The sequence below is a fragment of the Physeter macrocephalus genome, chromosome 5 (genome assembly GCF_002837175.3).
Source record: "Physeter macrocephalus isolate SW-GA chromosome 5, ASM283717v5, whole genome shotgun sequence".
In the NCBI taxonomy this organism is placed as follows: domain Eukaryota; kingdom Metazoa; phylum Chordata; class Mammalia; order Artiodactyla; family Physeteridae; genus Physeter; species Physeter macrocephalus.
Window position 1 is genome coordinate 100,561,255 of NC_041218.1, and position 26,496 is coordinate 100,587,750.

The following is a 26,496-nucleotide window of genomic DNA, read 5'->3' on the forward strand; positions in this document are numbered from 1 at the left end:
GCCTGTGGGAGGAATGGAGATGAGAGTGGGAAGAGCCTTACGTGCCCAGCAAGTGTGGTGACTGGCTTGGTCTTGCCCCTGCAGAGCGGTGACCCTGGCTCTCAGTTTCCCCATCTGAAAAATGGGAGTGATGGCTTCATGACATCCGGGGCTCTGAGCGAGGATGGATTGGCAGAGACCGGGACGGTGGGACCAACCTCATGGCCATGCCCAGGCCCTGCGTCCTGGTGGTCAGGGGCTAGTCCTTGACCTGGAAGGTTCTGGGGAGGTTTCTCCAGGACTCCTGGCGGTGTCGTGCTGCTTGGACCTATGTCTTTGGCCCGAAGTTCTGCAGCCCCTCCCCAGGGTACCCAGGCCTGATCCTGCTCCCCCCACCCACCACCAGTGGGTGTGCTGCCCATGTGAGATCTGTGCCTCTACCCTTTCCTGCACCCCAGTGCCAGCTTCCCTCTGTCAGGCCTTGAATATTAGGTCCGACCCAAGGAGACTGCTCCTCTGCAGCCGAGTCTGGTACAAGAACACTTCCTAGAGTTCAGGCCATCAGTCCCCAGATGCGGCTGTTCCTGAGTGGGCTGGGGGCTTCCTGCCCGAGGAAGCAGACGGGCCCCCCTGGGTTCCTGGCTCCCCATCCTTGAGGTGATGCTTTGGTTTCCTTGCATCCCTGATTTTCTGTGCTGTGACATGCAGAAACCGTGTTTGCATCTCTGAGCTGTTGTGGGAATTAAATGGGATCCCAGGTTAAATGGGCTGGTCCGGAAGATGCTGGGTCCCCAGCCACTGCGGCCGTCAGTTCGTTAAGCCCCAGAAAAGGGAGCCAGCTGGGCTGCTGCTGTCCCTCCCTTGGGCTGCAAAGCACCAGCATCCTGTGCACTTGTAGGAATGGGGTTTGTCCGCTCCACGGGGAGCACCTTGCCCATGACAGGCATTAGCAAACCACGAATCAGACCTCCAAACATGCAGGGTACCATTTTGCTAAATACTTCATCCAGACGTGGCTTTGCTTGTGGTCTGGGTATTTTTGGTTCACTGTGTTGAGTTAAGTAGAAGTAAATGACCTGTGCTCTTCCTTCCCTGACCCGTCTTTGAGCTGGTAAGGCCAGTTTGCCTGTGCTCACGTCGTGGGTAGGCCCGATGTGCCCAGGCTGGAGCAACCCAAGGCTGGAGGACGAACGAGAAGAGATGGCCGAGTGACAAAAGTCATTTCTGATTGTTCTGGAGGCCTGGTCCTCTCCCTCCTTCAGTTTTCTCAGTGCTTGGCAAACGCTCTTCAGTGAGACAGGTTTTTTGTTTTTGTTTTTTTCTGTTTTTCTTTTCTTCTTATTTTTCATACAATTTTTTCTTAAACTCATTGTGGTGGCTTCTCTTGTTGTGGAGCACGGGCTCTAGGCTCACGGGCTTCAGTAGTTGTGACTCGCGGGCTCAGTAGTTGTGGTACACGGGCTCTAGAGCGCAGGCTCAATAGTTGTGGCACATGGGCTTAGTTGCTCCGCGGCATGTGGGATCTTCCCGGACCAGGGCTCGAACCCGTGTCCCCTGCATTGGCAGGCGGATTCTCAACCAGTGCGCCACCAGGGAAGCCCAACAATTTTTAAATTGCAGTATAGTTGATTGACGATGTTATGTTAGTTTCAGGTGTACAGCAAAGCGATTCAGTTACACATATATATGTATATCTATTCTTTTTCAGCCTTTTTCCCCTTACAGGTTATTACAAGATATTGAGTATGGTTCCCCATGCTGTACGGTAGGTCCTTGTTGGTTATCTAGAGTGAGACAGCTCTTGAGGCAGGATTTATCTACAAGTGACTGTCCAGCTCACTGCACATCTGCCGTTCCCCCAGTTGAGAGCCTGCTGGAAGGGATGAGAGACGGGGCGAATTGGTGGAGTGTCCTGGGCTGCACAGGTTGGGTGGAGGCTGGCAAAGGCCCTGCACTCTGGGGACAGGAAGGCCTGCTTGAGGAAGGTTGGACGTGGGTCCCAGAAGTCCCCCTACCTTTTGCCCTTCCATGACTGCAGAAGTAGAAACGCTTAAAATGCACAAAAACATCTTTTGCAGGTTTACTTCTTTATATTTCCCAAACTCATTTCTTTTTGTGAATTAAAAAAATTTTTTTTAAACCTTAGTATTCTTGTTTCAGTACCTTTAACTGGCGATTGGCAAACGAATGAAAAAAGAGTTAAAATAGAAAAAATCACATTCAAAGTGTATACAACTAAATAGGTAGTAAAGATATGTGAACAGTCAGACTGCCACAAAACCTCTATTGTAAATTCGTGGCACGCAGACTTCTGAGGTCATCAAAGCTGAGCGCCAGGATGCCCGGGACCCTGTGTAGACATATCTGGTTCTACGGTCTGGCCTGGCCCCCTGAATACGGAGGACGGTGAGGCCGGGCTCGAGGGCCAGCTGGGAAGGCAGCGTCTCGGCACGCCTCTGGGGCCCGCGTGTGCCATGGTTTTGGGGGACAGGCCCTCGGTGGGTGAAGTTACAGGCAGAACTGCTCCTGGTTAGAAGACAGGCTGGGATGGGGGAGCGGTTTGAGTGGAGGCTGCTCGGGGCGGGGGGCCGCGGCAGGGGCTCCTGTGGCCTGGCTGGCAGGAAGCCCTGCCAGGCAGTGGGCGAACGGTCTGCAAGTGGAAGTCAGGGCAGGGCAGGCGGGCTGGGTCCAGTGGGCCTCACGCATCCTGTGCCATTGCTGACAGATGGGGTTACCCCCCACCCCGTGCTGCTGTCCTCCTTCCTCTGCTGTCCTCCCCCTGCTCCCCGACCCTGCCCCCAGGTCCTGTCCCTTCCTGGTCGCAGCCTGCAGTTTTTGATCTGAGGACAGGACGTTGGCGTTGAGGCAGCTGAGTGTGCACGAGCCAGGCTGGGGAGGTGGAGCCCTGGGGTCCCAGCCCGAGGTGCACCCCGGGTGTCAGCGTTCGCTTCTTTAATGCTGCTCCTGTTACGGTGATGAATAAATCGTGGCTCATTAGTAAGGGCATCATGCGTCAATAACCTGCTAGGAAGAGATCATGGGATGGTTTCAGAGTCTCTGGGGATGCTAGGCTGTTTCGGCCCAGCCTTCCCGCGGGGTGGCCCAGCTCTGTCCTCTCTTCTGCTGCACAGAACAGGCTGCTTTGCTGTCAGAGACACGGGAGCCAAGGCTTCGGGACTCTGCTTCTCTGTCGCCCTCCTTGCGATGTTGTGGACTTAAGTTGTGTCCTGGTGACGTTCATTTTGTTCCAGATGAAGATTCCCAGTCTCTTTATTTCATCCTCCTTTGAAGCCCCTCGTCCTTCTTTAGTCTTTTAGATTAAGGGGGTTTTTTGGAGAGCAGCGAGCTGGCAGTGGTCAGGAGCGGCGTGGGCGAGGGGAACTGAAATCTCATTCCACGCCGTTTACTCACGAGGGGCCAGGACCGGGTGTCACACCAGGCCCTGGGAAGCTGGTGGCCAGGACCCCTTGCGGACGGGCCTCGGGTCAGCAGGCGGCAGGCGACTTCCAGGTACCGAGCGTGGAGGCAGGCTCACGCGCAGTGACCACCAGGTGGGATGGTGCTAGCCAGGACCCTGTGGACGCAGGTGGGCTGTGGAAGCTAAGCCAGGGCAGGAGGTGTCAGCTACCGCCTTCCTTCTCCCTTGGGCTGACACCAAACCCAAGGGGCCAGTGGCGGGCGCTGTGGCCGGAATGCATCCGTCCAGCGGCTAAGCCCTGTTACAGCTTGCAGCCGTCGCGGGTGGGGGAGGTGGGAAGTCCCAGCCGCCTGGGACTTGGCCTGGGGCAGCCGCTCCCAGGAGGCTTGCAACCCAGCCTCCGGGAGGGCCCTAGGATGTCCACCAAGCCTCTGGTCGGTGGAGTCAGCCCGGCCATGTGGATGCAGTGGTGTCCTCTGATGGAGCCTGACCCAGCTGTCATAGCGGAAGCAGAGTGACAAGGGTCTGGGCGGGGACGGGGGTGGGCTTGCTGTGGTGAAGGATCTGGGAGGGCTTCCTGGATGCAGCATCCGGGCTGGGCCTGCGTTTTCTTTGAACAGGGTGAGATCCACGTGAATCAGCCTTGAGTCTTGGAGCAGGAGTGAGATTTTGCTCACAGGCTCGGGGCACCTGCTGTATTGGCGGGGGCAGGTCTAGATGTGGTTGGCCTACAGGGCACCTGCTCTTGGGAGGGGACGGAGGGTGGGTGGACTACCCGAGGGTGGCGGCAGTGTGGCCCTGTGTGCCTTTGGTCTCCCAGTCTCCCTTCCCTCTCACGGCCGATGTCCTAATCATGGGGCCGCCGTGTCCCCAAGCCTCAGCGCCATCTTCCTGCCCTTCTTGCTACAGAACGTCCCCACCGGCCGGAGAGCCCCACCCAACACACGTGCCGGTCGGGGCCACTTGTGGACCCGTCCAGGGTGGGGAGGGCCGGGGGCACCGTGGCTGACCCCCTCCCCGCCCTCACGGCTTCCTTGCGATTCTGTCCCTTGGAGCGCACCAGGCAGGCCCGATAATGCTTCCTCAGCAACATGCTTCATTCAGACTTTCTAAAGATTAAATAATGTCTTGCTTTTGGGGAGAAGTGGAAAATCCAGAAAAGTGGCATCAGAGGGCCTCCCCGTGGCTGCGGCGCGTCCCCTGCGCCCCGGCTGTGCGATCACAGGCCCTCTGTGTACTTCCTGCATCTCACCTCACCCTGGGCCTCGTGAATCTCTTTCCAAGGAGCTTTTCAAACCACCTCCTGTTTCTTCTCACGCGTGCTTCCGGTGATGCTGCCCCCGCCTCCGAGGGTGGTCTCTCCTGGGGCCCTCAGGGCTTCACTGCCGCCCCTTTCCTCAGCGGGGCTGGAGCCCAGAGACACGAGCGCCTGGGGAGGTGGGACGCGCGTGCACCGGCCCTGCAGTCGGATTTCAGCGTCCGCATGTCCTGTCTTGTTTTCTCCCTTGAGTTGACTGATGCACGGTTTACAACCCACAGGGTCCCCCTGTTGTTTGGGGCAGGTTTGTGGAGCCTCGGGCCTCCCCACAGGCTAGGTCTGCAGCCCAGCCTCTGAGTCAGGGAACTCGGGGTCAAACCTTGACCGTGCCCAGGGCTCCTGGGACCCTGTCCAATGTTCCCGGGGGCTCTCATGCGGGCCCCTGGCTAGCAGGCGGGCACGAGCACCCCTGATCAGGTCCGTGGTGCCCAGAGCAGGATCGGGGCCCTGGATCGGGGTCCTGGGCTCACCTCTCTTCGGTCGCTGCTCTGGGTGGGGAGGGGGACAGGGGAGGTGGGATGCCTTGTGAGACGGCCAGTGGCCAGGGAGCAGGGGGGAGCCAGCTCGGAGCGACCCCTGCCCACCAGGGCCCACAGCTCGGGGGTCAGGCTGACTAGGTCAGGCGACACCACCCCCCCCCATGCTCCTGGTGCCCTGTGCCCGTGGCCTGAGGGAGCGGACCACGGGGCCCCAGCCCCACGCCCTGCCTGTGTTTGCTGCAGGTCCGTGGCGGAGGCCACTGAGGTGGACCTGAACATGCGCGTGGGGCTGCACACCGGCAGGGTCCTCTGCGGGGTCCTGGGCCTGCGCAAGTGGCAGTACGACGTGTGGTCCAACGACGTGACCCTGGCGAACGTCATGGAAGCTGCCGGCCTGCCTGGGTAAATCGGGGACCCTGAGGGCAGGGGCGGGGATTCTAATTCAGCCTTCTGCCTGGGGATCTGGGAACGCCCGGCTGTCCCAGCCCCACGCCCAAGGCCCCAAAGAGAGCGGGCAAGCCGGCCCTGGAGGAGGAGGCTGAACGCGCCGGCGGTCTGCCTGGCTTGGAGCTGCCCTGCGTGCTGACTGCTGCTTCTCCTTTTGCTTTCTTTCTCAGACCTACGGTGGAAAGTGTTCTGCCTTTAGGGCCCCACTAGGGAAGTTACAGATTTCCTTCTAGAGTGAGGGAGGACGATGCATTTCTCATTGGTCCGTGCACTCCTAATGCTTTCTAATTACAGTCGCCTCCTTTGGTCTCATTTTCTTCAAACCATTCCTCAGAGCCAAGGCATCACGTACGGTGAAAACGTTAACCCGAGAACTGAACGCGATCTCCCCTCCCTCCACGAACGGTGGGCAGCAGGGGATGCTGTGATTGCAGAAAAGGGGGCTCTGAGGCGCGCTCTCATGGCCCCACCCTCCCGATTTCCCCCTCTTAGAGGGCTTGGCAGGCCGTGCTCGCAGCTGCTGCAGGGCCCAGCTGCGGTTCCCAGGGGCTAGAGCTGAGCGTTAGACTCCCGCACACGCATGTCTGCTTCTGTCTTATGAACCTCAGGGCAAAGCTCTGTGCCCTCCGCTCTGAGGGGCCTCAGGGCCCCTCTGACCCTGGCTGCCTGTCGCCAGCTGTCCTGTTCTCACCCCAGAGACCTGGCGTCCTCTGGGCCGCATCTTCCCCCCTCCCTCCTGGCCTTTTTGGGGAGGTGGTGGAAACAGGGGACACCTTTCCTTGTGCCAAGGCCCTGAGCTCGGCCGAGGGACCAGTGGCATCCAGGGCCACTCGCTCTGGAGAGCGGCTTTGAAATTGCAGGAAAGGAGGGCTTATGGGGCTCGAGGAAGCAGCAAGCCTGGAGATTCGAATCCAATGAGCCTGAATCCACGCCGGCCTGCCATGGGGGTGGCCGTGGTATTTCTAAGGGAGCTCAAAAATCGCGGCATCGTCGTCCGTGACCCGGGCCGCCTCTGAGTATCCCCCTGGGGGGACCCTCGCGGCCACCGACCCCTGCTTCCTTCAGGGCCCCGTCCTTCCAGCACCCCTCCACTCCTCCTCCTGTTCTCCACCCTTCAGAGCAGGGTCTCGGGCAGGAGAGGGACACCTTCTCACTGTGCCTGGCCCTCGCCCTCTGGGCGCCAGAGTGATGCCAGCAGCAGCCCGCTGTCCTGCACAGAGTCCAGCCCCTTGGCCGGCCAGGAGGTGCCAGGAGCCGCCCACCGCCCTCCTCCCCTGCCCAGTGAGGTCTTTAAGCGTTCCGCCTGCCGTGGGACAAGCACACAAGACTTCCACCGCCGGGGACCCCGCCCCGCGGGCCCTTCACCTGGCCGGGGCCTCTTTCAAGTTCCGGCTGACCGGTAGCTCCCCTCCTTTCACTCCACCTCCCAGTCCCGCGGGGCGCCGCATCCTGCCTGCCCTGCTCTCTGCTTTGCTTCTTTCTTCCCTCCTCCCCTCCACTCCCCCCGCAGGAGCACAGCGTTTACCGAGCACCTGGCTTTTCCAGGAGGCGGGAGGGTGGTGTCGGCAGCGAAGACAGAGCCCTCGGCCCCGGTGGGGTTCACGTTCTTGGGGGGCCCCAGGGAGCATTCTGGGGGGGCGCAGAGAGGGGAGCACGACACGGGGCCGGGGGGAGGTGCCTTTATCACCTGTCAGCCTGGGTCTCCTGGGCACTGAGGTCAGTTCGGAGCTGGCCGGGGCTCTGGGGAGCTCACGGGCCCTTGGGGGCACTGAGACCCCGGCACTGCGCACGGAGCGCCAGGAGCACGTGCAAGGTGGAGGGGTGATGATGCAGGCCCGAGCCTGAGAGCTCCTGAGAGAAGGGGAACGGGGGACAGGAAGAGGAGCCGGGGAGGGCGGGGTGGTGAGAGACGGTGCGGGCAGCCAGGAGGAGGCCGGGGAGGAAGGAGAGCCGCCAGCTGTGCTCGGTGCTGCAGAATGAGGACTGGACACCAGGTCAGGTGCGTGCAGCCAGCGGAGGCCTCAGCAGAGGGTTCAGGGCACACGAGGGCCGAGGCGCGACTGCCTGGCTCCCAGGGAGACAGGGCCTTGCGACTCTCCCCGCAGGGAAGGGGGAGGAGCCGAAGGAAGCTGGCCTGGGAGGGGTTGCTGGAAAGCTGCTCCGTGAGTGGGGGCCAGGGGCTGCTGACGCCACCCTCCCCAGTGCCTCTAGGGGCCTGGCACACGTGGTGTGTGCACCCCTCGGGGTCCTGCCTTGGCCTTGCAGCGGGGGTGGGGGGGGGCGCACGTGATGGGGCTTTTCCAGTAACCTTCCGAGACCCCCAGGCCCCTGGAGATGGTGTCCGCCCTGGAGCTTCTCAGGGTTCCCTCACTCGGCCTCTCTAGGTTTGCTCTTTCTTGCACTATTCTTAATGTGGTTCCTTCACTCTTTTAAAAAAATTTATTGAAGTATAGTGGATTCACAATGTTGTGTTAATTTCTACTGCACAGCGAAGTGATTCACTTACACACACACACACACACACATATATATATATATATCAATACATTCTTTTTCATATTCTTTTCCATTATTGTTTATCACCGGATATTGAATAGAGTTCCCTGTTCGGTGCAGTAAGACCTTGTTGTTGATCCATTCTCTATATAATAGTTTGCATCTGCTAATCCCAAACTCCCAGTCCATCCCTTCCCCTTCCCCCTTGGTCCTTCTTTTGCTTTCTTCATCCACCCACCTGTCCACTCATACATCCATCCTCCATTCTTCCTCCATCCACCCATCCACCTTCCATCCATCCATCCTCCAGACTTCCTTCCATCCACCCATCCACCTTCCATCCATCCACCCATCCTCCTTCCTTCCATCCACCCATCCACCTTCCATCCATCCATCCATCCTCCATACTTCCTTCCATCCACCCATCCACCTTCCATCCATCCATCCATCCTCCATACTTCCTTCCATCCACCCATCCACCTTCCATCCACCCATCCACCTTCCATCCATCCATCCATCCTCCATACTTCCTTCCATCCACCCATCCATCTTCCATACGTCCATTTTGCAAGCACTTACCTTCTATTCATTGGGTATTCGGGGAGTGTGGCTGGTCAGACAGACAGATGGACGGGTGGACAAATGGAAGGATTGACTCACTGCTGTGTCTTTACCCCAACATCTCATGCTGGGACCCCTGGGACTTGGTTCATGGACTCCTTCCCAAGGCCATACACCCTGAGTGGTTGCCTTGGAGAGGCCAAGGCCGGGGGGGATGGGGCACCTGTCTGCTTCTTGCATGGAGATGGCCTTCAGCTTCTTGCTGGCAGGACACCACACACACAGAACCCTCTCTGCTGCCCTGAAGCACACACGGCTCCTGGCCAGCCCCAAACTGATATGCTGGATGCATGTTCCAGGCTGCCTGGAAGCAAGTGAAATTGGGTCCTGAGCAAATGGCCTACCCACCCCAGGGGCCCTCAGGTGGGAACCATGATTGGGGTCACCTGCGTGCCCCACCCAGCTCCAGGGTATGGTGGAGCCCCCTCCGCCCCAGGTCCCACATCTCCCCACCCCTGTTGTCTTGGACAAGACAGTCTCATCAATAACTGGGCTCTGGTGCTGCGGGCCTTAGGGATGGCAGACACTGGGCGTCCCCACCCTCCGTCTCCAGGGCAGGCGAGCTAGCGGGGCTGTCTTCACTCCCACCGCCTGTGTTGGGTGAGGGGTCGCCCCGTGAGTGGTGGGTAGCACTTGCAAGTGAGGCGGCCCCGTCCCCTTTAGTGGCCTTGCTGCTCAGGACCAGCCAGGCCTCCAGTTTCTCCCCAGTCCAGGCTGGGAGCCTGGGTGCTGTCCATTCCCACCGTGTGCTTTTAGGGCAACCTGCCCCCGAGACCCCTCCTCTTTTCCAGAGCCTGCTCTGCGCTGAGAGCGGTTGCTGATGTTTCTGTCTCCCTATTGGCCCCTCAGCTCAGTGACAGGACTGTGTGTCCCTCTCTGTGGCGGAAGGAAGGGAGGAAGGAAAGGAGGGAAGGGGACCAGTGAATGAATGAGTGGACACGCATGCATTTCTAGAGACCGCTGGTGCCGTTTGCAGTTCAGAGCCAGGCTGATGGGGTGACAGTGTCCCGGGTGCCCTCAGGGCCAGCAATGGGGCCATGCTCACTGCTGCCTCGGTGCCCTGCATGTGTCTCCCCGTCCCCGACCAAGGAATTCAGGAGACTGTTTGGGGACGTGAGGGCGCAGGTCCTTGCAGGGAGTGTTTTGCATGCTGGGGAGTTCGTGTTTCTCCCTAAGCCCGAGTGCTCGGGCCTTGCTGAGGGCCGGAAGCTCAGGCCATGTGTCTGGGTTACGTGGGGACTGGGTTTTGCTCGGGTTATGCTAACTGAGGATTTCTCCTTCTCTCACCAGAAAACTCACTGGGGTGGGCGTGGATGCCGTGCACACGGCTCTGTGCCCACCCGCCCACTTGGTGTGGGGACAGTGTGGGCCTGATGTCGGGCTGGGGTCCTCCCACCCTGGCGGCTTGGGGACCGCAGCCGGGGGAGGGACCTCGCTTCTCCCCTCACCGTGCCACCCTCTCCTTCCCTCGTCGTCCTTTCTGTGTCCTCTGACACCTGCTTCCTTTGTCCCCTTCAGTCCCTCTTGTGTCCCTCTGGCCCCCCGCCCTCTGCCGCAGCCCTCCCTGCTGTCAGTCCTCCTGTGCGTACGCCCCGGGGCATCTGAGTGTTCCTTCTGGAGCTTGCCCGTGAGGGGGGACACCTCTGCCAGGACCCCGCAGAGCATCGCCCGGATGCTGCCTAGAACCAGCTGCGGCCCCGCAGGGGAGGCTCCGTCCAAATCTCCGCCTCCTTTTCCGTAGGAAGGTTCACATCACAAAGACCACCCTGGCGTGCCTGAATGGTGACTATGAGGTAGAGCCGGGCCATGGACACGAGAGGAACAGTTTTCTGAAAACTCACAACATCGAGACCTTTTTTATCGTGCCCTCCCATCGGCGAAAGGTAGGCTCCAGAAGGGGTCCTGTGCGGAGCCTTCTTAAGGACTAATGGCTCCTTCGTTCTCCTCAGATCACTGCTTCTCAGGCCTTGAGCTCTGCGCACGTGGGAGGGTGTCCCCGCTGACCTTGAGTCCTGGGCCTGGCCTGTGCCCGTGAGGGGAGGGCCGTGGGGGAGGGGAGGGGATGGAACTTGGAGTCAGGGCCCTGGGATCCTCAAGGGCTGGGTCATCCTGAGTCCTCCCGCACCTCCCTGGCCCTTCACTGCCTCTCCTGCAAATCAGGTTTGAGAACCCTCTGCAGGAGGTCAGGGATGGGGTGCGCTATGGATCGAGGGGTGCTGTGCACACAGGAAGGCTTGTGACCATCCTGTGTGAGCACTGAAGGTCACTCTGCCCTGGGAAAGTGATCTGGACACGATTGAGGGTGACTGAGCCACTTCCGGGGCTCATATGAGGGGTGCAAAGCTCAGGTGAGGGGTGCAGAGCTCAGGTGAGGGACGCAGGACTCAGGTGAGGGGCGCAGGGCTCAGGTGAGGGGCTCAGGGCTCAGGTGAGGGGCGCAGGGCTCAGGTGAGGGGCGCGGGGCTCAGGTGAGGGGCGCGGGACTCAGGTGAGGGGTGCGGGGCTCAGGGGAGGGGCACGGGACACAGGTGAGGTGCACGGGACACAGGTGGCCACAGTACTTCTTCAGGATACAAGGAGTTCAGGGAGAGCTTCAGGTTTCGCTGTCCTGGTGCATCCATGGGCCAGTGCTCTCCAGGCCAGGATGCGGTGGCACCCATGTGCTGTGGGAGCTGTGGATGGGTGTGGCACTGGCCAGGGGAGAGAAATGGGGCTCAGGGCAGGACAGGCAGGGCAGGGTGAGCTGACTTCTGGAGAAGGGGAGTGAGTGTGTGAGAGAAGGGCAGGTGTGAGAGGTTTGGGTGACCAGCGGGGGTCAACCTGGGGACATAGGAGCGGAGGGCAGGGCGCCAAGGAGGAAGGCCTGCGAGCCGCTGCCGGGATGCAGGAGGTTGTGAGTCAGAGGAGGGCGCCTTGGTGCCGTGGGTGGATGCCGCCCCACCCGTCATACAGAATTAAACAACAGCGTCGGCCATGGCTGCGGTTTGAGGGTGAGAAGGATGACGAGGTCTGTACAGTGAGCAGCCCCTTTGGAGAGGTTTGCGTTGAGGAGGAGAGAGAAAAGGGTGAAAGGCGGAAGGGGAGGTCTGCAGGAGGGACCCCGGGGGCCAGTGGGTGACACTCATCAGCGTGGTGCTGCCCCCGCTGGGCGATGTCCATGCATCTGCCCCAGGATCCGGGCATCGCTCTCGTCTCAGAGGCATTGGGCGTAGTTGAGACCTGTGTGTTTGGGGACTGGGTTGCCAGGTCTGTTCCCTGCTGGGTGTGGTGAGCAGTAGGTCCTCAGCAAGTGGCCTGTGATCTCCCTGCGCCGTTAAGTTCGTGCTCCCCGCCCAAGGGGTAGGACGTGTGTGTCTGCTCACAGCGTTTCTCTTTGCTGCACGTCCGCACAGATATTTCCAGGGCTGATTCTCTCCGATATAAAACCGGCCAAGAGGATGAAATTCAAGACCGTGTGCTACCTGCTGGTGCAGCTCATGCACTGCCGGAAGATGTTCAAGGCTGAGATCCCTTTCTCCAATGTCATGACCTGCGAGGACGACGACAAGGTAGGCGGGCCCCACCCCCGCGTGCCGGCCCCGCTCGGAGTCCCTGTTCGTCCGTCCTCCCGGTGCGGTCCTGCTGCGGTCTGCTCCATCAGCCCGCGCCCTTCACCTTTCACAATCTTGTAAATGCTCTCCGGAGCTGGGCTGCTTTTGCTTTCCTGCGAAACACTTCTCATTATGTCGTGGGGGTTTTTTTTTGCAACTTGGCATTCCACGGATTTATCGGTAAATTCAAGCTACAGTCCCCCAGCCGTTGTTTAAATCTGTCCTCAGGATATTTGTACGTGTCAGATATGGTTTCGCTGGTTCCGGAGCCCCGATCTCCTCTGTCTGCACCCCGAGAGCCTCGAGGTGGTGTCACGCCAGCCTTGCCCTTCACCTCCAGGGGAAGCATCTCTGGCCATCCCCTCCCTCCCTCTCTGGCTCGCGTGTCAGAGGCCCCTCCTTCCTGGGTTAAGTCCCTCTAGTTCATGGTGCATGGCCTCCAGCACTTGACGGAGGTTCCTTTTGTGGGTGTTCCTGCAGGTGACCTGGGTGCACAGTTTTCCGTCTTTCTCCTTGGGTTGGTCCGAGTCGCCTTCGTCTTTCGTCTGCTGGGAGGGGGCGAGGCCCGGGGTGAAAGCCTGGAGCTGAGCGGAGCCAGTACTGCGGCTGGCGGGGGGGTCCTTGGCGTCGGCTTCAACCACACAGGCATACTGTCTGTAACCCGGGGCTGGAGACCCTGATCCCTTCCCCCGCAGGGAGGACCCCTGGGGTCCTCTGGGGCAGGAGGGCCACGTCCCGGCAGCCTGGGCTGAAGCCTGTGCTCCTCCCCCTCGTCCGCAGCTTCGAGCGTCCTCCCCACGTTCCCTTGTCACTGGCCCTCCAGCCCCTGCACCGACGGCCGTACCTTCTGAATATTCTCACCTTCACTGTCACCTGTGCTCTTGGGTCTGCACGTCAGTGACTGATGGCCTGCTTCCCGGGATTGCATTGCTGCTTCTGCACTCCCATTTTCTCCTCCGTGTGGGTTTTACGCCTTTAAAAGGAATTCGCTCACCACGGTTTTAGTGGCTTTTCAGGAAGAAGCACAATCCTGGTGACTCTCACTCGTGGCGCCTTATTCTAGAGGGATTTTTTGTGATTTTGATTATGAGCTCCTATTTGGGAAAACCTTATCTGGAGATGCCTAAGAGCTCTGTCGCTGGTGAATTCCCTCAAGAAGATTGGCCTTTCCTCTACCGGCCTTGCAGGAGGCTAAATGCCTGGCTTGTGGTTTTTAGATGTCCAGATGTCCCCGGTGGTACACAGCTAGGTCTAAGGCCAGCTGTCTTAGACCGACCCCACTGCATTGTCTCTCCTGGTCGGTGTTTGCTGATGGAGCCTCTCAGGGTCTGGGGTTCAGCCAGAGGGCTTTGACCTCACTGCCCATCTTGCTCGGGCCCCTGGTTTTCTGTGAGCCCCATGAAAGCTTGATGGCACCATTCCCTGGCCTGCATTCCTACTGTCCTGACGTTTCTGGCCTCTGGTCGTTTTCCTTTCTTTCTTGTCAGCTCAGTTGTACATTTCAAAGTATGTATGAGTTAATATATTTTCCCAGAATTTGTAACAGAACTCTCAGGCTTTCTTGTTAGCCAGATTGCCAGGGTAGAAACCCTGATTTAATCACTGTCTTCTTCCCGCAGTACCCCCGGCCCCAACCCCCTTGATTCAACTTGACCCCCCCGCCCAGGGATGGGACTGGGGGAGGGTTATGAGGTGCACAATTTAAATATGCGTCCAAAACCCAGTATCAGGATGGTGATCTGGACACGATTGAGGGTGACTGAGCCACTTCCGGGGCTCATATGAGGGGTGCAGAGCTCAGGTGAGGGGCGCAGGACTCAGGTGAGGGGCGCAGGGCTCAGGTGAGGGGCGCGGGGCTCAGGTGAGGGGCGCGGGGCTCAGGTGAGGGGCGCGGGACTCAGGTGAGGGGTGCGGGGCTCAGGGGAGGGGCACGGGACACAGGTGAGGTGCACGGGACACAGGTGGCCACAGTACTTCTTCAGGATACAAGGAGTTCAGGGAGAGCTTCAGGTTTCGCTGTCCTGGTGCATCCATGGGCCAGTGCTCTCCAGGCCAGGATGCGGTGGCACCCATGTGCTGTGGGAGCTGTGGATGGGTGTGGCACTGGCCAGGGGAGAGAAATGGGGCTCAGGGCAGGACAGGCAGGGCAGGGTGAGCTGACTTCTGGAGAAGGGGAGTGAGTGTGTGAGAGAAGGGCAGGTGTGAGAGGTTTGGGTGACCAGCGGGGGTCAACCTGGGGACATAGGAGCGGAGGGCAGGGCGCCAAGGAGGAAGGCCTGCGAGCCGCTGCCGGGATGCAGGAGGTTGTGAGTCAGAGGAGGGCGCCTTGGTGCCGTGGGTGGATGCCGCCCCACCCGTCATACAGAATTAAACAACAGCGTCGGCCATGGCTGCGGTTTGAGGGTGAGAAGGATGACGAGGTCTGTACAGTGAGCAGCCCCTTTGGAGAGGTTTGCGTTGAGGAGGAGAGAGAAAAGGGTGAAAGGCGGAAGGGGAGGTCTGCAGGAGGGACCCCGGGGGCCAGTGGGTGACACTCATCAGCGTGGTGCTGCCCCGGCTGGGCGATGTCCATGCATCTGCCCCAGGATCCGGGCATCGCTCTCGTCTCAGAGGCATTGGGCGTAGTTGAGACCTGTGTGTTTGGGGACTGGGTTGCCAGGTCTGTTCCCTGCTGGGTGTGGTGAGCAGTAGGTCCTCAGCAAGTGGCCTGTGATCTCCCTGCGCCGTTAAGTTCGTGCTCCCCGCCCAAGGGGTAGGACGTGTGTGTCTGCTCACAGCGTTTCTCTTTGCTGCACGTCCGCACAGATATTTCCAGGGCTGATTCTCTCCGATATAAAACCGGCCAAGAGGATGAAATTCAAGACCGTGTGCTACCTGCTGGTGCAGCTCATGCACTGCCGGAAGATGTTCAAGGCTGAGATCCCTTTCTCCAATGTCATGACCTGCGAGGACGACGACAAGGTAGGCGGGCCCCACCCCCGCGTGCCGGCCCCGCTCGGAGTCCCTGTTCGTCCGTCCTCCCGGTGCGGTCCTGCTGCGGTCTGCTCCATCAGCCCGCGCCCTTCACCTTTCACAATCTTGTAAATGCTCTCCGGAGCTGGGCTGCTTTTGCTTTCCTGCGAAACACTTCTCATTATGTCGTGGGGGTTTTTTTTTGCAACTTGGCATTCCACGGATTTATCGGTAAATTCAAGCTACAGTCCCCCAGCCGTTGTTTAAATCTGTCCTCAGGATATTTGTACGTGTCAGATATGGTTTCGCTGGTTCCGGAGCCCCCGACCTCCTCTGTCTGCACCCCGAGAGCCTCGAGGTGGTGTCACGCCAGCCTTGCCCTTCACCTCCAGGGGGAGCATCTCTGGCCATCCCCTCCCTCCCTCTCTGGCTCGCGTGTCAGAGGCCCCTCCTTCCTGGGTTAAGTCCCTCTAGTTCATGGTGCATGGCCTCCAGCACTTGACGGAGGTTCCTTTTGTGGGTGTTCCTGCAGGTGACCTGGGTGCACAGTTTTCCGTCTTTTTCTCCTTGGGTTGGTCCGAGTCGCCTTCGTCTTTCGTCTGCTGGGAGGGGGCGAGGCCCGGGGTGAAAGCCTGGAGCTGAGCGGAGCCAGTACTGCGGCTGGCGGGGGGGTCCTTGGCGTCGGCTTCAACCACACAGGCATACTGTCTGTAACCCGGGGCTGGAGACCCTGATCCCTTCCCCCGCAGGGAGGACCCCTGGGGTCCTCTGGGGCAGGAGGGCCACGTCCCGGCAGCCTGGGCTGAAGCCTGTGCTCCTCCCCCTCGTCCGCAGCTTCGAGCGTCCTCCCCACGTTCCCTTGTCACTGGCCCTCCAGCCCCTGCACCGACGGCCGTACCTTCTGAATATTCTCACCTTCACTGTCACCTGTGCTCTTGGGTCTGCACGTCAGTGACTGATGGCCTGCTTCCCGGGATTGCATTGCTGCTTCTGCACTCCCGTTTTCTCCTCCGTGTGGGTTTTACGCCTTTAAAAGGAATTCGCTCACCACGGTTTTAGTGGCTTTTTAGGAAGAAGCACAATCCTGGTGACTCTCACTCGTGGCGCCTTATTCTAGAGGGATTTTTTGTGATTTTGATTATGAGCTCCTATTTGGGAAAACCTTATCTGGAGATGCCTAAGAGCTCTGTCGCTGGTGAATTCCCTCAAGAAGATTGGCCTTTCCTCTACCGGCCTTGCAGGAGGCTAAATGCCTGGCTTGTGGTTTTTAGATGTCCAGATGTCCCCGGTGGTACACAGCTAGGTCTAAGGCCAGCTGTCTTAGACCGACCCCACTGCATTGTCTCTCCTGGTCGGTGTTTGCTGATGGAGCCTCTCAGGGTCTGGGGTTCAGCCAGAGGGCTTTGACCTCACTGCCCATCTTGCTCGGGCCCCTGGTTTTCTGTGAGCCCCATGAAAGCTTGATGGCACCATTCCCTGGCCTGCATTCCTACTGTCCTGACGTTTCTGGCCTCTGGTCGTTTTCCTTTCTTTCTTGTCAGCTCAGTTGTACATTTCAAAGTATGTATGAGTTAATATATTTTCCCAGAATTTGTAACAGAACTCTCAGGCTTTCTTGTTAGCCAGATTGCCAGGGTAGAAACCCTGATTTAATCACTGTCTTCTTCCCGCAGTACCCCCGGCCCCAACCCCCTTGATTCAACTTGACCCCCCCGCCCAGGGATGGGACTGGGGGAGGGTTATGAGGTGCACAATTTAAATATGCGTCCAAAACCCAGTATCAGGATGTGCTTCCCTGGTGGCGCAGTGGTTAAGAATCCGCCTGCCAATGCAGGGGACACGGGTTCGAGCCCTGGTCCGGGAAGATCCCACATGCCGCGGAGCACCCAAGCCTGTGCGCCACAACTACTGAGCCTGCACTCTAGAGCCCGCGAGCCACAACTGCTGAGCCCACACGCCACAGCTTCTGAAGCCCGTGCGCCCTAGAGCCCGTGCTCCGCAACAAGAGGAGCCACCGCAGTGAGAAGCCTGCGCACCGCAGCCAAGACCCAACACAGCCAAAAATAAATAAATAAAATAAATGAATTTATAAAACAAAAAAACAAAAAAAGCCCCTCAGTATCAGGATAAGTAATAGTGCAATATTTTAAAAAATCAAATGCAATCCAAAAGAATCCACAATGAATGAAAAATCGAATTTTAGTTCGCGCACCGCAGCCAAGACCCAACACAGCCAAAAATAAATAAATAAAATAAATGAATTTATGAAACAAAAAAACAAAAAAAGCCCCTCAGTATCAGGATAAGTAATAGTGCAATATTTTAAAAAATCAAATGCAATCCAAAAGAATCCACAATGAATGAAAAATCGAATTTTAGTTGAAGCCTGGGCAGTGCAGAGCCGTCATCCTGGAGCCCGAGGCGAGGGCTGGTGTGCCCAGGACTCCTCAGGGGGGTTGGGGTGCCGAGAGGGGAGGGAGCGCATCATTCCTGCTAGATTGCCCGGAGGGTGGTGGGGTTAATAAGGCTTTTCCTGGGCAGAGCCTGCTGACCTGTGAAAGGAGCCTGTGACCCCTGGATTCAGACTGTGTCTGATTAGCCCGCACAGCTAACATCAGCCTCTACTTCGCTGGGGCTGGTAGCAACAGCCCCGCCCCAGCCATGGCTCCTTAGGCAGGGGAGGAATCGCCCACCTGGGCTCAACGCCCAGGACAGGAGCCGTGCAGCTCCATCCCTCCCATCCCAGGGGTGGGGGGAGGCAGATCTGCTGTGTGCGGGGCCCCTTCCCTCCCTCCTCTCCTTCCAGCGTCAGGAGTCACTGTTGGATCCCTGGATTCCTCGTCCCCCAGGCCTCTCACCTCCCCAGCTTTGCAGCCCTCCCGCCTCCCTTGGGAGCATGAGTGGTGGTGCCCTGGGTTTCGTCCTTGGCCCCCTGTCCCCACAGCCTCCCACGGGTCTCCCCGTGTGCTCAGGGTCCCCAGGCCCCCTCTCCGACACACCCAACATCTCTGGTGCTTGGGACACCTCCGCCGCCGCCTGGCTGGCTCCGACGGAGGAGACCGCGGCCCAGGCCTGCCCTCTGCTCTCAGGCGCCCTCCTGCACCCAGCCCGCTTCTCTCTCCATCACGCCGCCTCTTCCAGACTCTGACCGCTTGTCCGCAGGGTGCCCGATTCCGGCCTCGATGGCCCCTGGGCAGCCTCTGTGGGCCCAGGCAGCTCCCCTGCTGGGGAGACGGAGAGCACAGCCCCCACGGGCAGGTGCCGCAGGCTGGGAGCCGAGCTGGGAGCCCGGGCCTCTGCTGCTCTGCTCTGTGCCCTTTCATTGACACCTGTCCCCCCGCGATTAGTGAAAACGAGGATGGGGAGGGTAGAGGGCTGGCTCCGTGGGAGGGCATCAGAGGGTGAAGACAGGGCAGGTGGCCTGAGTTGGGGTCCATGGGGGTCCTGGAACGATGGGGTGGAGAGGCTGTGCACGGGCGGGGCCAGCCACCAGTGGGGACATTTGGGGAGGATGACACGAGTGCCCCGTCCGGTGACCCCCGAGCAGAGCAGCCCCTGCCCTGCAGCCGTTCTCCCCGGCGGGTCTCAGATCCTGCATCTGCTTTAGGATGAGGTCTGCCTCATCATTCCTGTTTCTGCCTTCTGTTTACTTTATCCGCACCTTGAGCCTGATCGAGGGGGCCTGGGAGATGGAGCTGGGGAAGCCGGCGGGATCAGGGCAGTGGGTTCCACTGTCGCCTGTGCCTTTGTGCCGAGTTTGTGAGACATTGTGTCCCAGGTTCTGGGGGGTGACTCAGATGTACGTGGTCAGCCTCAGACCACAGCGCACCTGGGGTTCCCGTGTTCCTGGCCTCTCCTGGGTCAGCGGTGTGGGAGCCCAGGGTGAATCGGCCACTAGGTGGCGATACCGTGCACGCACCTCCGGGCAGGGACCTGGGCTTTGTTTTGGGGTTTGGTGTCAGGGCTCCAGCACAGCTTTAGGGTACTTCACGTCCAAGGTACTGCTCTCCAGTAAATCCAACCGCCGCATGCTTACGCGTGTTCTGTTTCTTCCTTCAATATTCCTTTCTGATTATAAAAGTAATTTATTGTGGAAAATATAGAAAGATACAAAAATGCACAAAGAAGAAAATGAAAAGCATTCGTCTATAATCCAATCACCCACAACCAACCTATCAACATTTTCGTCCTTCTAGCTTCTTAGATGTGTGTATATTTATAAATTTCTACATAAAATGGATGGGATGATACACAATCAGTTTGCTGCTTGTTACTTTTTTTCACTTGCCAGTGTATCATAAGGGTTTCTTTATATTATTGACTATTCCTCAAAAATAGGATTCTCTAATCATTGTGTAGATTTCCAGCCTAGAGAGAGACCGTTTACTTACTCAACTTCCACTCAACTTCCATTGATATTTAGGTCATTTCTGCTTTTATTGTTTTTGGGGTTTTTTTTTTAAGCAAAGTAAATGATTCACAGCATTTTTTGCTCACGAAAGTGCACTTACATCTCTGATCATTTTGTAAAATGGATTTCTCTGAGTTGAGTATCTGCGAGAGTGGGTGTGTAGCTGGTTAGAGATTGTAGCGCCAGTGTTACCTGTAGCAGCAGGTGGGAGACGAGCCTCCCCCTCCCCGGCCAGCGTGGGGAGACGCTCTCTATGGAGTCCCCTAATACTGCCAGTAGATTTGCCTCTTCTAGAATGTACACCAGGAGCCTCCCAATTCTCTCTCCCCTTTTAAAAAATGCTGCTTCTGTCCTTCTCTTCAGATTTAAAATTACCTAAGCATATTTATTTTAAAATATAAAAGTGACATGTACCCATGATACAGAAAGTCCAGTCCCCCGAACTGTTTACCATTTTGTGTTTTTTTTCCCCCCCAGAAAAACCTGGCTGTGTGCTAGAAGGTTAATGCCAATAAGACTTGACCTATTTAACCGTCCCAACGCCCTGTCTTTTCACTCAGTGACAGACCTTGGAGATCCTGGAGGCTCGTACCAGGGGGCCTCCACCTGCAGGCAGACTTGTTTCCCGGTGCCTTGCTGATGTGTGGGAACATGACTCCCAGATTTCTTCTCTTGGCCATTGGTGCTGAGAACATCCTTAAATGAAAAAAAATTTTTTTATGCATCTTAGTGAACTTTACAAGGATAGCCTGGGGTAACTTCTTTGTAGTGAAATCGCTGCGTTAAATGGTGCATGTATTTTAATTTGTGAGCGCTGTTGCCAGATTGTTCTCTCCACGTTTTCCATACTCACTCTTGTGACAGCTTCCCCAGCACGGCCTCAGCACGGTTTAAGCATTGTTCATTGCTTCATGCTGCATCTCCCTTCCTGATCTGTTTCAGGTCTCCAGAGGGCCTTTCCTACCCCGTTTCCCAGCTTTTTGTTTTAAAGATGCCTAGGAATATTTTAAAAATATAGTTTCCCCCATTTCTGCTTGAATTTGATGAAGATAAAATTCTAGCTTATGTTTGGTCCATGCTTATTGAAACTGATTGTAATAACTTTTTTACTTCCCTTGGGTTTTCTTGATATACAGTGGTATCACTTTTAAATAGTGTTAATTTTTGTTTCTTTTTTTACATCCTTTATCAAATGATAGTGATGAATGGTATTCTTTTTTCATTCTGGCTTTAATTAGTTAAAACAAATAGAGTTTTCTTATTAATTGTGATGCTTTTGGTAAGAGCTAGTAATAGGTGCCTAATGATCTCAAGAAAGTAGCCCCGTGAGTGAGTGTTTGCACTTTTTAAAATGAGAAGTAGATATTGAATTTTAGCAAATCGTGTTCAGTATCTATTGAGATGATCATTCTGGTGGCTTTTCTTCTCTGACTCTTACAGGGTAAATGGTATTACAGGCTCCCGCAAGGTTTCTTTGACGTCTAGTAGCTTTTTACTTGCTTTCTGTCCCCACTGAATCAGGATGCCCCAGGTATAACCACTGCAAGGGACAGCGGTTGGCTCCCCTCTCTGTCACCGCAGCGATGTGTGTGCCACTCTTTTGTCACTGGCTTTTAGTTGTCGCAAGAGGACACTCTGGCCCCTGAGGTGACAGGCTGACCTGAGGTGGATCTATGTCCATCAGCCCCAGACAAACCAGACCAGAGCACCGTCGCCATTGGCCACTTACCTTCTGAGCTGAAGGTCACTTACCGTGGTCGAGACCCAGGCCGGGTCTGCCCACCTGGGAACAGCCTGCACTGGCATCCGGAGAGCTGCTGGACAGAGCAGAGACACTTGCTGGGCTGGATCTGGGCATGGTGTTCTCGTTGCTTAGGCCTCAGGAAGGTCTTCCTGCCTCAGGATGGTTTCCAGGGGGTCGCAGGATTTCTCATCTGAGATCACCCGACTGAGCCATCCCTCATGGCCCCGCTCGAGAGCTCTGTACCTTCAGCTACTCCCTCCCCTCCTGGCCGGTTTGGGCTCAGCCCTTATGCTGACCCTTGTCTGGCAAAACTCCAGTGGGTTCCAGTAAGAGGTTCTGCCCCTCCTTGCTCCCCGACTGCCCATGTCCTTGAAGTGGATTAAAGCCCGAGCTGTCAGCCATGACAATCCAGCCAACACACCATTACCATTGTCCCCGGGGGAGCAAGGGGGCATCGTGTAGATCCTAACACGTTCATAGTTGAAGGTAAGGTTGCAACTTTACAGCCCTCTTCGCAGTTTAGATGAAATGGACAAATTCCTGGTAAAACTCAGAAGAGCAAAAAGACCCAGGCAAAAGTGGAAACGTGAATACTCCTTGGTCTGTTAGGAACTCAAGTCTTACTAAATGGCTTCCCAGGAGGAAACTCCCAGCCCATACGGCTCTGACGATGGGTTCTCCTGGTCATTGAAGAAGCTATAGTGCCCCCTCATATACGGACTCTTGCAGAGAAGAGGAAGGAGAGAACTTTGCAGCTGCTTCAAGGAGGCGGTGGATACCCCTGGATGAGGACGACCCTTGGGAGGCGTGAACCTGGCCCCTGCCCCTGCTCCGGGAGAGGTTCAAACAAGGAATTCTTTGTGGAAAAGGGTGGAGAAGAGCCGCCAGTTCTTAGGCTGATGAGTCATTTCCAGAAAGTCATCTGTGAAGTGATAGCATCAAGCCTCTGGGGTGTCCCTGTCCCTTCAGTGGGTGAGGGTGGATGGCAGGGCTGCTCATTGGGCCCTGTGGGGAGCTGGATATGTGAGGGGACTGGGTAAGACCTGGGGCAGAGCAGCCGCCTGCTGCCTGTTCCCCAGAGGGGCTGATGCTGGGCAGAGACCGTTTCTCAGACCATGGCCTTCCTGGGGTGTCAGGTGTGAAAGGAGACCTGAGACGCAGCTCTGCTTTGCAGGCTTGGGGACACTTTTACTGATCTCAGCTGCTCATCTGCTTCAGGAAGTTGGGTGCCCAAGCTCAGCCTCAGGAAGTGCATGCCTGCCCAGTCTTCCCCAGGCCAGGGTTTCAGCTCCATGCTGTGGGAATGCCCCCATCTTCCCTGTCCCCCAGTTCACCACCCTGTCTTCTTGTAACTACCACACCCCATGGCAGGTAGAGGGCAGATTGGGATTGGAGGAGCAGACGGGTCATAGCATCCAGGAATGCCGCTTCAGAGATGTGTGCTCTCGGGGGTAGTGCTAATCAGGAGTGGGTTTCATGGCATATGAAGAAAACCCCAATCGTGGTGGCTTGAACAAGATAGAGGTTAGTTTTCTCATGGATAAAGTAAATCCAGAGAGCAGGGAGTTCAAGGCTAATGTGGTGGCTTCACAAGCATCTTGACCAGACCCTTTCTCTTTCATTATTCTGGCTTGCCTGCTCTGCCACCTCATGGCCCAAGATAAATGCTGGGGCTCCAGTCATTGCATCTGCATTCCAGCCAGCAGAAAGAAGGCAGAGCTGGCAAAAGGCATATCTCTCTCCTCTTGAGGATGCTCCCTAGCAACACTTCTGCGTATAGCTCATTGGCCAGAACTCAGCCACACAGCTGCACCAAGCTGACAGGGGAAGGGGAGAAAGGCTGAGACCAGTGCCTTTATAGAACTCGGGTTCTCTGACCAAGGGGGTATGAATGTCGGGGAGACTGCCAGCAGTCTGCGCCATGCACTTGCATCTGAGACCCTGACATCGGTGGGTCCATGGAAATGTGCTGGTGTGGATTGAGACCCAGTGGCTTTCTTAGTGGCAGGTATAGTTCAACTCTTAAGTCGGCTTTTGTAGATGAGACCTACCTGGTTTATTAAAAACAGGAAAGTAGTAAAGCAGCGCGTCTCAGTCTCAGATCCGTATCAGGGACCCTGGAGGGCCTGCGGCAGCAGAGTACACACCCAACTAGTTCCCAGTGTCCGGAGACCACCCGGGAGACCTGTGGCTGTGAAGGACTCCAGCTCAGAGGAATGGTGCCCAGAGTGGAGAGGGGTCTGGAACACCCCGACCTCAGGGGTGCGAGATGCGCCTGAGACAGAAGAGTGTCCGGGGAAGAGAGGCAAAAAGTGCAGCTTCCGCGCCCACTGCCTGACCGGCCGGCCTCCGAGCCCCGCTTCTCCACGTCCCCACGCTCAGCCCTACCAGCAATGAGAGCGGCGTTCACCTCTCCGGCCGGGTGGAGCCGACGTCTGCTGGGATTCTCCCAGGAGGCCCCTCGGCAGCCCCGCCCCATTTCCCACGAGGAGCCTGAAGTTCCTGGAGTGTCTGCTCCCCCGGGGCCTCCGTGCTGCACTGGGGCTCTGGAGGCTCGAGAGTCTGCTCCCTGCAGCCTTTCCCGCTGGCTCTGACTCTGTGGCAGTAGTGGGGGAGCCCCCTGTGGCCACCACTAAGGACAGCGAGGGCCAGCTTGAGGACTTGCTCTGGGCCCAGGAGTCCTCCCTTGGAGTATGAACATTCTGGCTCCTCATGAGAGCTAATGAGGTGGCCACTATTGCTCCCGTTTTACAGACCAGGAAACTGGAGCACAGAGAGGTTAAGCAGTTCACTCAAGGTCGCACAGTCCCTGGTTCTTGAGTGCCTGCGCTTAAACCACTATGCTTCCCTTTGGTGGGTCAAGAAAGAGGCTCAGAGACCCAATTTCCACGTCAAAACAAGCAACGTTTTCCCTTAACTTGATTTTGATTTGTTTTTTAAGGAAATTTACGATTGTTGTGGGAAAGAAGAGGAAAGCATGACAAGAGGGAAAAATGTGTAATTCCACTGCCAAGAGGTGGCCATTCTGTCCCATTGATGGAGCCGCAGTTTAATAATCAGAAAAGTCTTCCAGGGAGGGAACTGAGCGCAGGTGGTCTCTGCATCCAGGTGCCCTGTAGGACCTGGTGAGGGAGCACATCTCTGGGTCCCAACGTCCGGCTGCCCTGAGTACCGAGGACGACCTCGACCCCCAGAAGCCAGTCCTGCCCACACAGAATAAGCACAAAACCCTGAAACCCGGTGACTGTGACATTACCTGCCTGCGTGCGCCTCCAGCTAACAGCCTCCTGGCCCCTCACAACAGGAGAGCTGGCTCTCAGGCTCGCAGACACAACATCAACTGGGGTTTTTTTTCCTGACGTTCACAAACGTGTCAGGTCCCAGAGGGAGAAAGAATTCACAGGAACACAGGAGACTTGCACATTAACTCAAGGTGGACCTCACCGTTCCTTCTGGTTCCTGCTTGCAGCCCTTCCTGCGCTTGGTTTCAGGCCCCGGGGAGACAGGAGTACCTGCTGGAATGGAAGTGTGACCCTCTGATTGGAAAATACACGTTCACAGGCTGGTATCTGCTTAGGGAAAAGTTTGGAGAGATGGACTGCAAAAGGTCAATGATTTATTTCCAAGCGGAGACTGTGAGTGACTTGGGTGTTGTTTATTTACTTAATATTTTTACAGCTTTCTGGAGGTAGAATTGACATACTACCCATCGCAAACAAGCTGTGGAATCAAGCAGCCTGTACAGGGAGGTTCTGGTCCTCCTTGCCCAGTTGCATTGTATGTAACTACGTTATGATACCCAAGCTAGGAAATGGGCTTCAGAGCACCGTGTGTGTGTGTGCGTGTGTGCGTGTGTGTGTGTGTGTGTAGGTCTGTGCCATTTCACCGTGTGGTGGATTCGTGTAACCACCTTCACACTGTGATACAGAACATTTCCATCACCACCAAGTTCTCGCCCCGCCCGTGGTCACCCCTTCTCCCCCCTCACAGCCGCCCTTCACCCTGGATCCCACTGATCTGTTCTCTGTCCCTATAACTGTCACTTGAGAATGTTGTATGAATGGAATCACACAGTGTGTGACCCTTTGAACTTGGCCTTTTTTTATGCCCAGCTCTATGCTCGGGTCCTTCCAGGTTGTTGCTGGGATCAATAGCTCCTTCCTTTCCGTGATACTTCATACTGTAAAATAGATACAGGCCAGCTCTGCAAGGGAATGACTTTTAATCCACTTTTAAAAAGAAATAAAAATATAAGTGTTGGGCTTCCCTGGTGGCGCAGTGGTTGAGAATCCGCCTGCCGATGCAGGGGACACGGGTTCGTGCCCCGGTCTGGGAGGATCCCACATGCCGCGGAGCGGCTGGGCCCGTGAGCCATGGCTGCTGAGCCTGCGCGTCTGGAGCCTGTGCTCCGCAACGGGGGAGGTCACAGCGGTGGGAGGCCCGCGTACCGCAATAAAAAATAAAATAAAATAAAAATAAGAGTTTATGTATTTCAAGATTTAATCCCTCATATAAAATGCTATGCTTTAATATTGATCGAAAAGCGAGTGCTTATATTCTATCCATGTGTTTTTTTGGCCACGCTGCCCAGCTTGTGGGATCTCAGTTCCCTGATGAAAGCCCAGAATCCTAACCACTAAGCCTCCAGGGAACTCTTTGTATGTTCTCTTCTTTGGTGAAATGTCCCTTGTGTCTGTTGTCTGCTTTCTAACTGGATTTTATATTTTCATGTTTTGTAATATGATCCATTCTGAGTTAATTCTTTTTATAAAGTGTGAGGTTTGAGTTAAGTTCATTTTTTTTGCTAATGGATCTCCAATGGTTCCAGCACTATTTGTTGAAAAGCTTTGCTTCTACCATTGAATTGCTTTTGCACTTCTGTCAAAAATCAGTTGACCATACTTGTGTGAAGCTATTTCTGGCTCTCTGTTCTGTTCCATTGATCTATGTGTCTGTCCTTCTGCCAAAACCATATTGCCTTGATTGATATAGTTATATAGTGAGTCTTAAAATCAGTAGAGCAATTCCTCTCACTTTATTC

At 56.5% G+C, this 26,496-nt stretch overlaps 1 protein-coding gene across 1 annotated transcript in view; it reads left to right on the plus strand.

The window, feature by feature from the left end:
* The window catches only part of ADCY1 (adenylate cyclase 1), a 137,438-nt gene that overhangs the window by 74,546 nt on the left and 36,396 nt on the right, over window positions 1-26,496 (plus strand). The window contains exons 6-8 of the mRNA XM_007109833.2: window positions 5,438-5,596; window positions 10,500-10,641; window positions 12,151-12,306. Of these exons, the coding sequence (XP_007109895.2) occupies window positions 5,438-5,596; window positions 10,500-10,641; window positions 12,151-12,306 (457 nt within the window). The remainder of the gene's footprint in view (window positions 1-5,437; window positions 5,597-10,499; window positions 10,642-12,150; window positions 12,307-26,496) is intronic.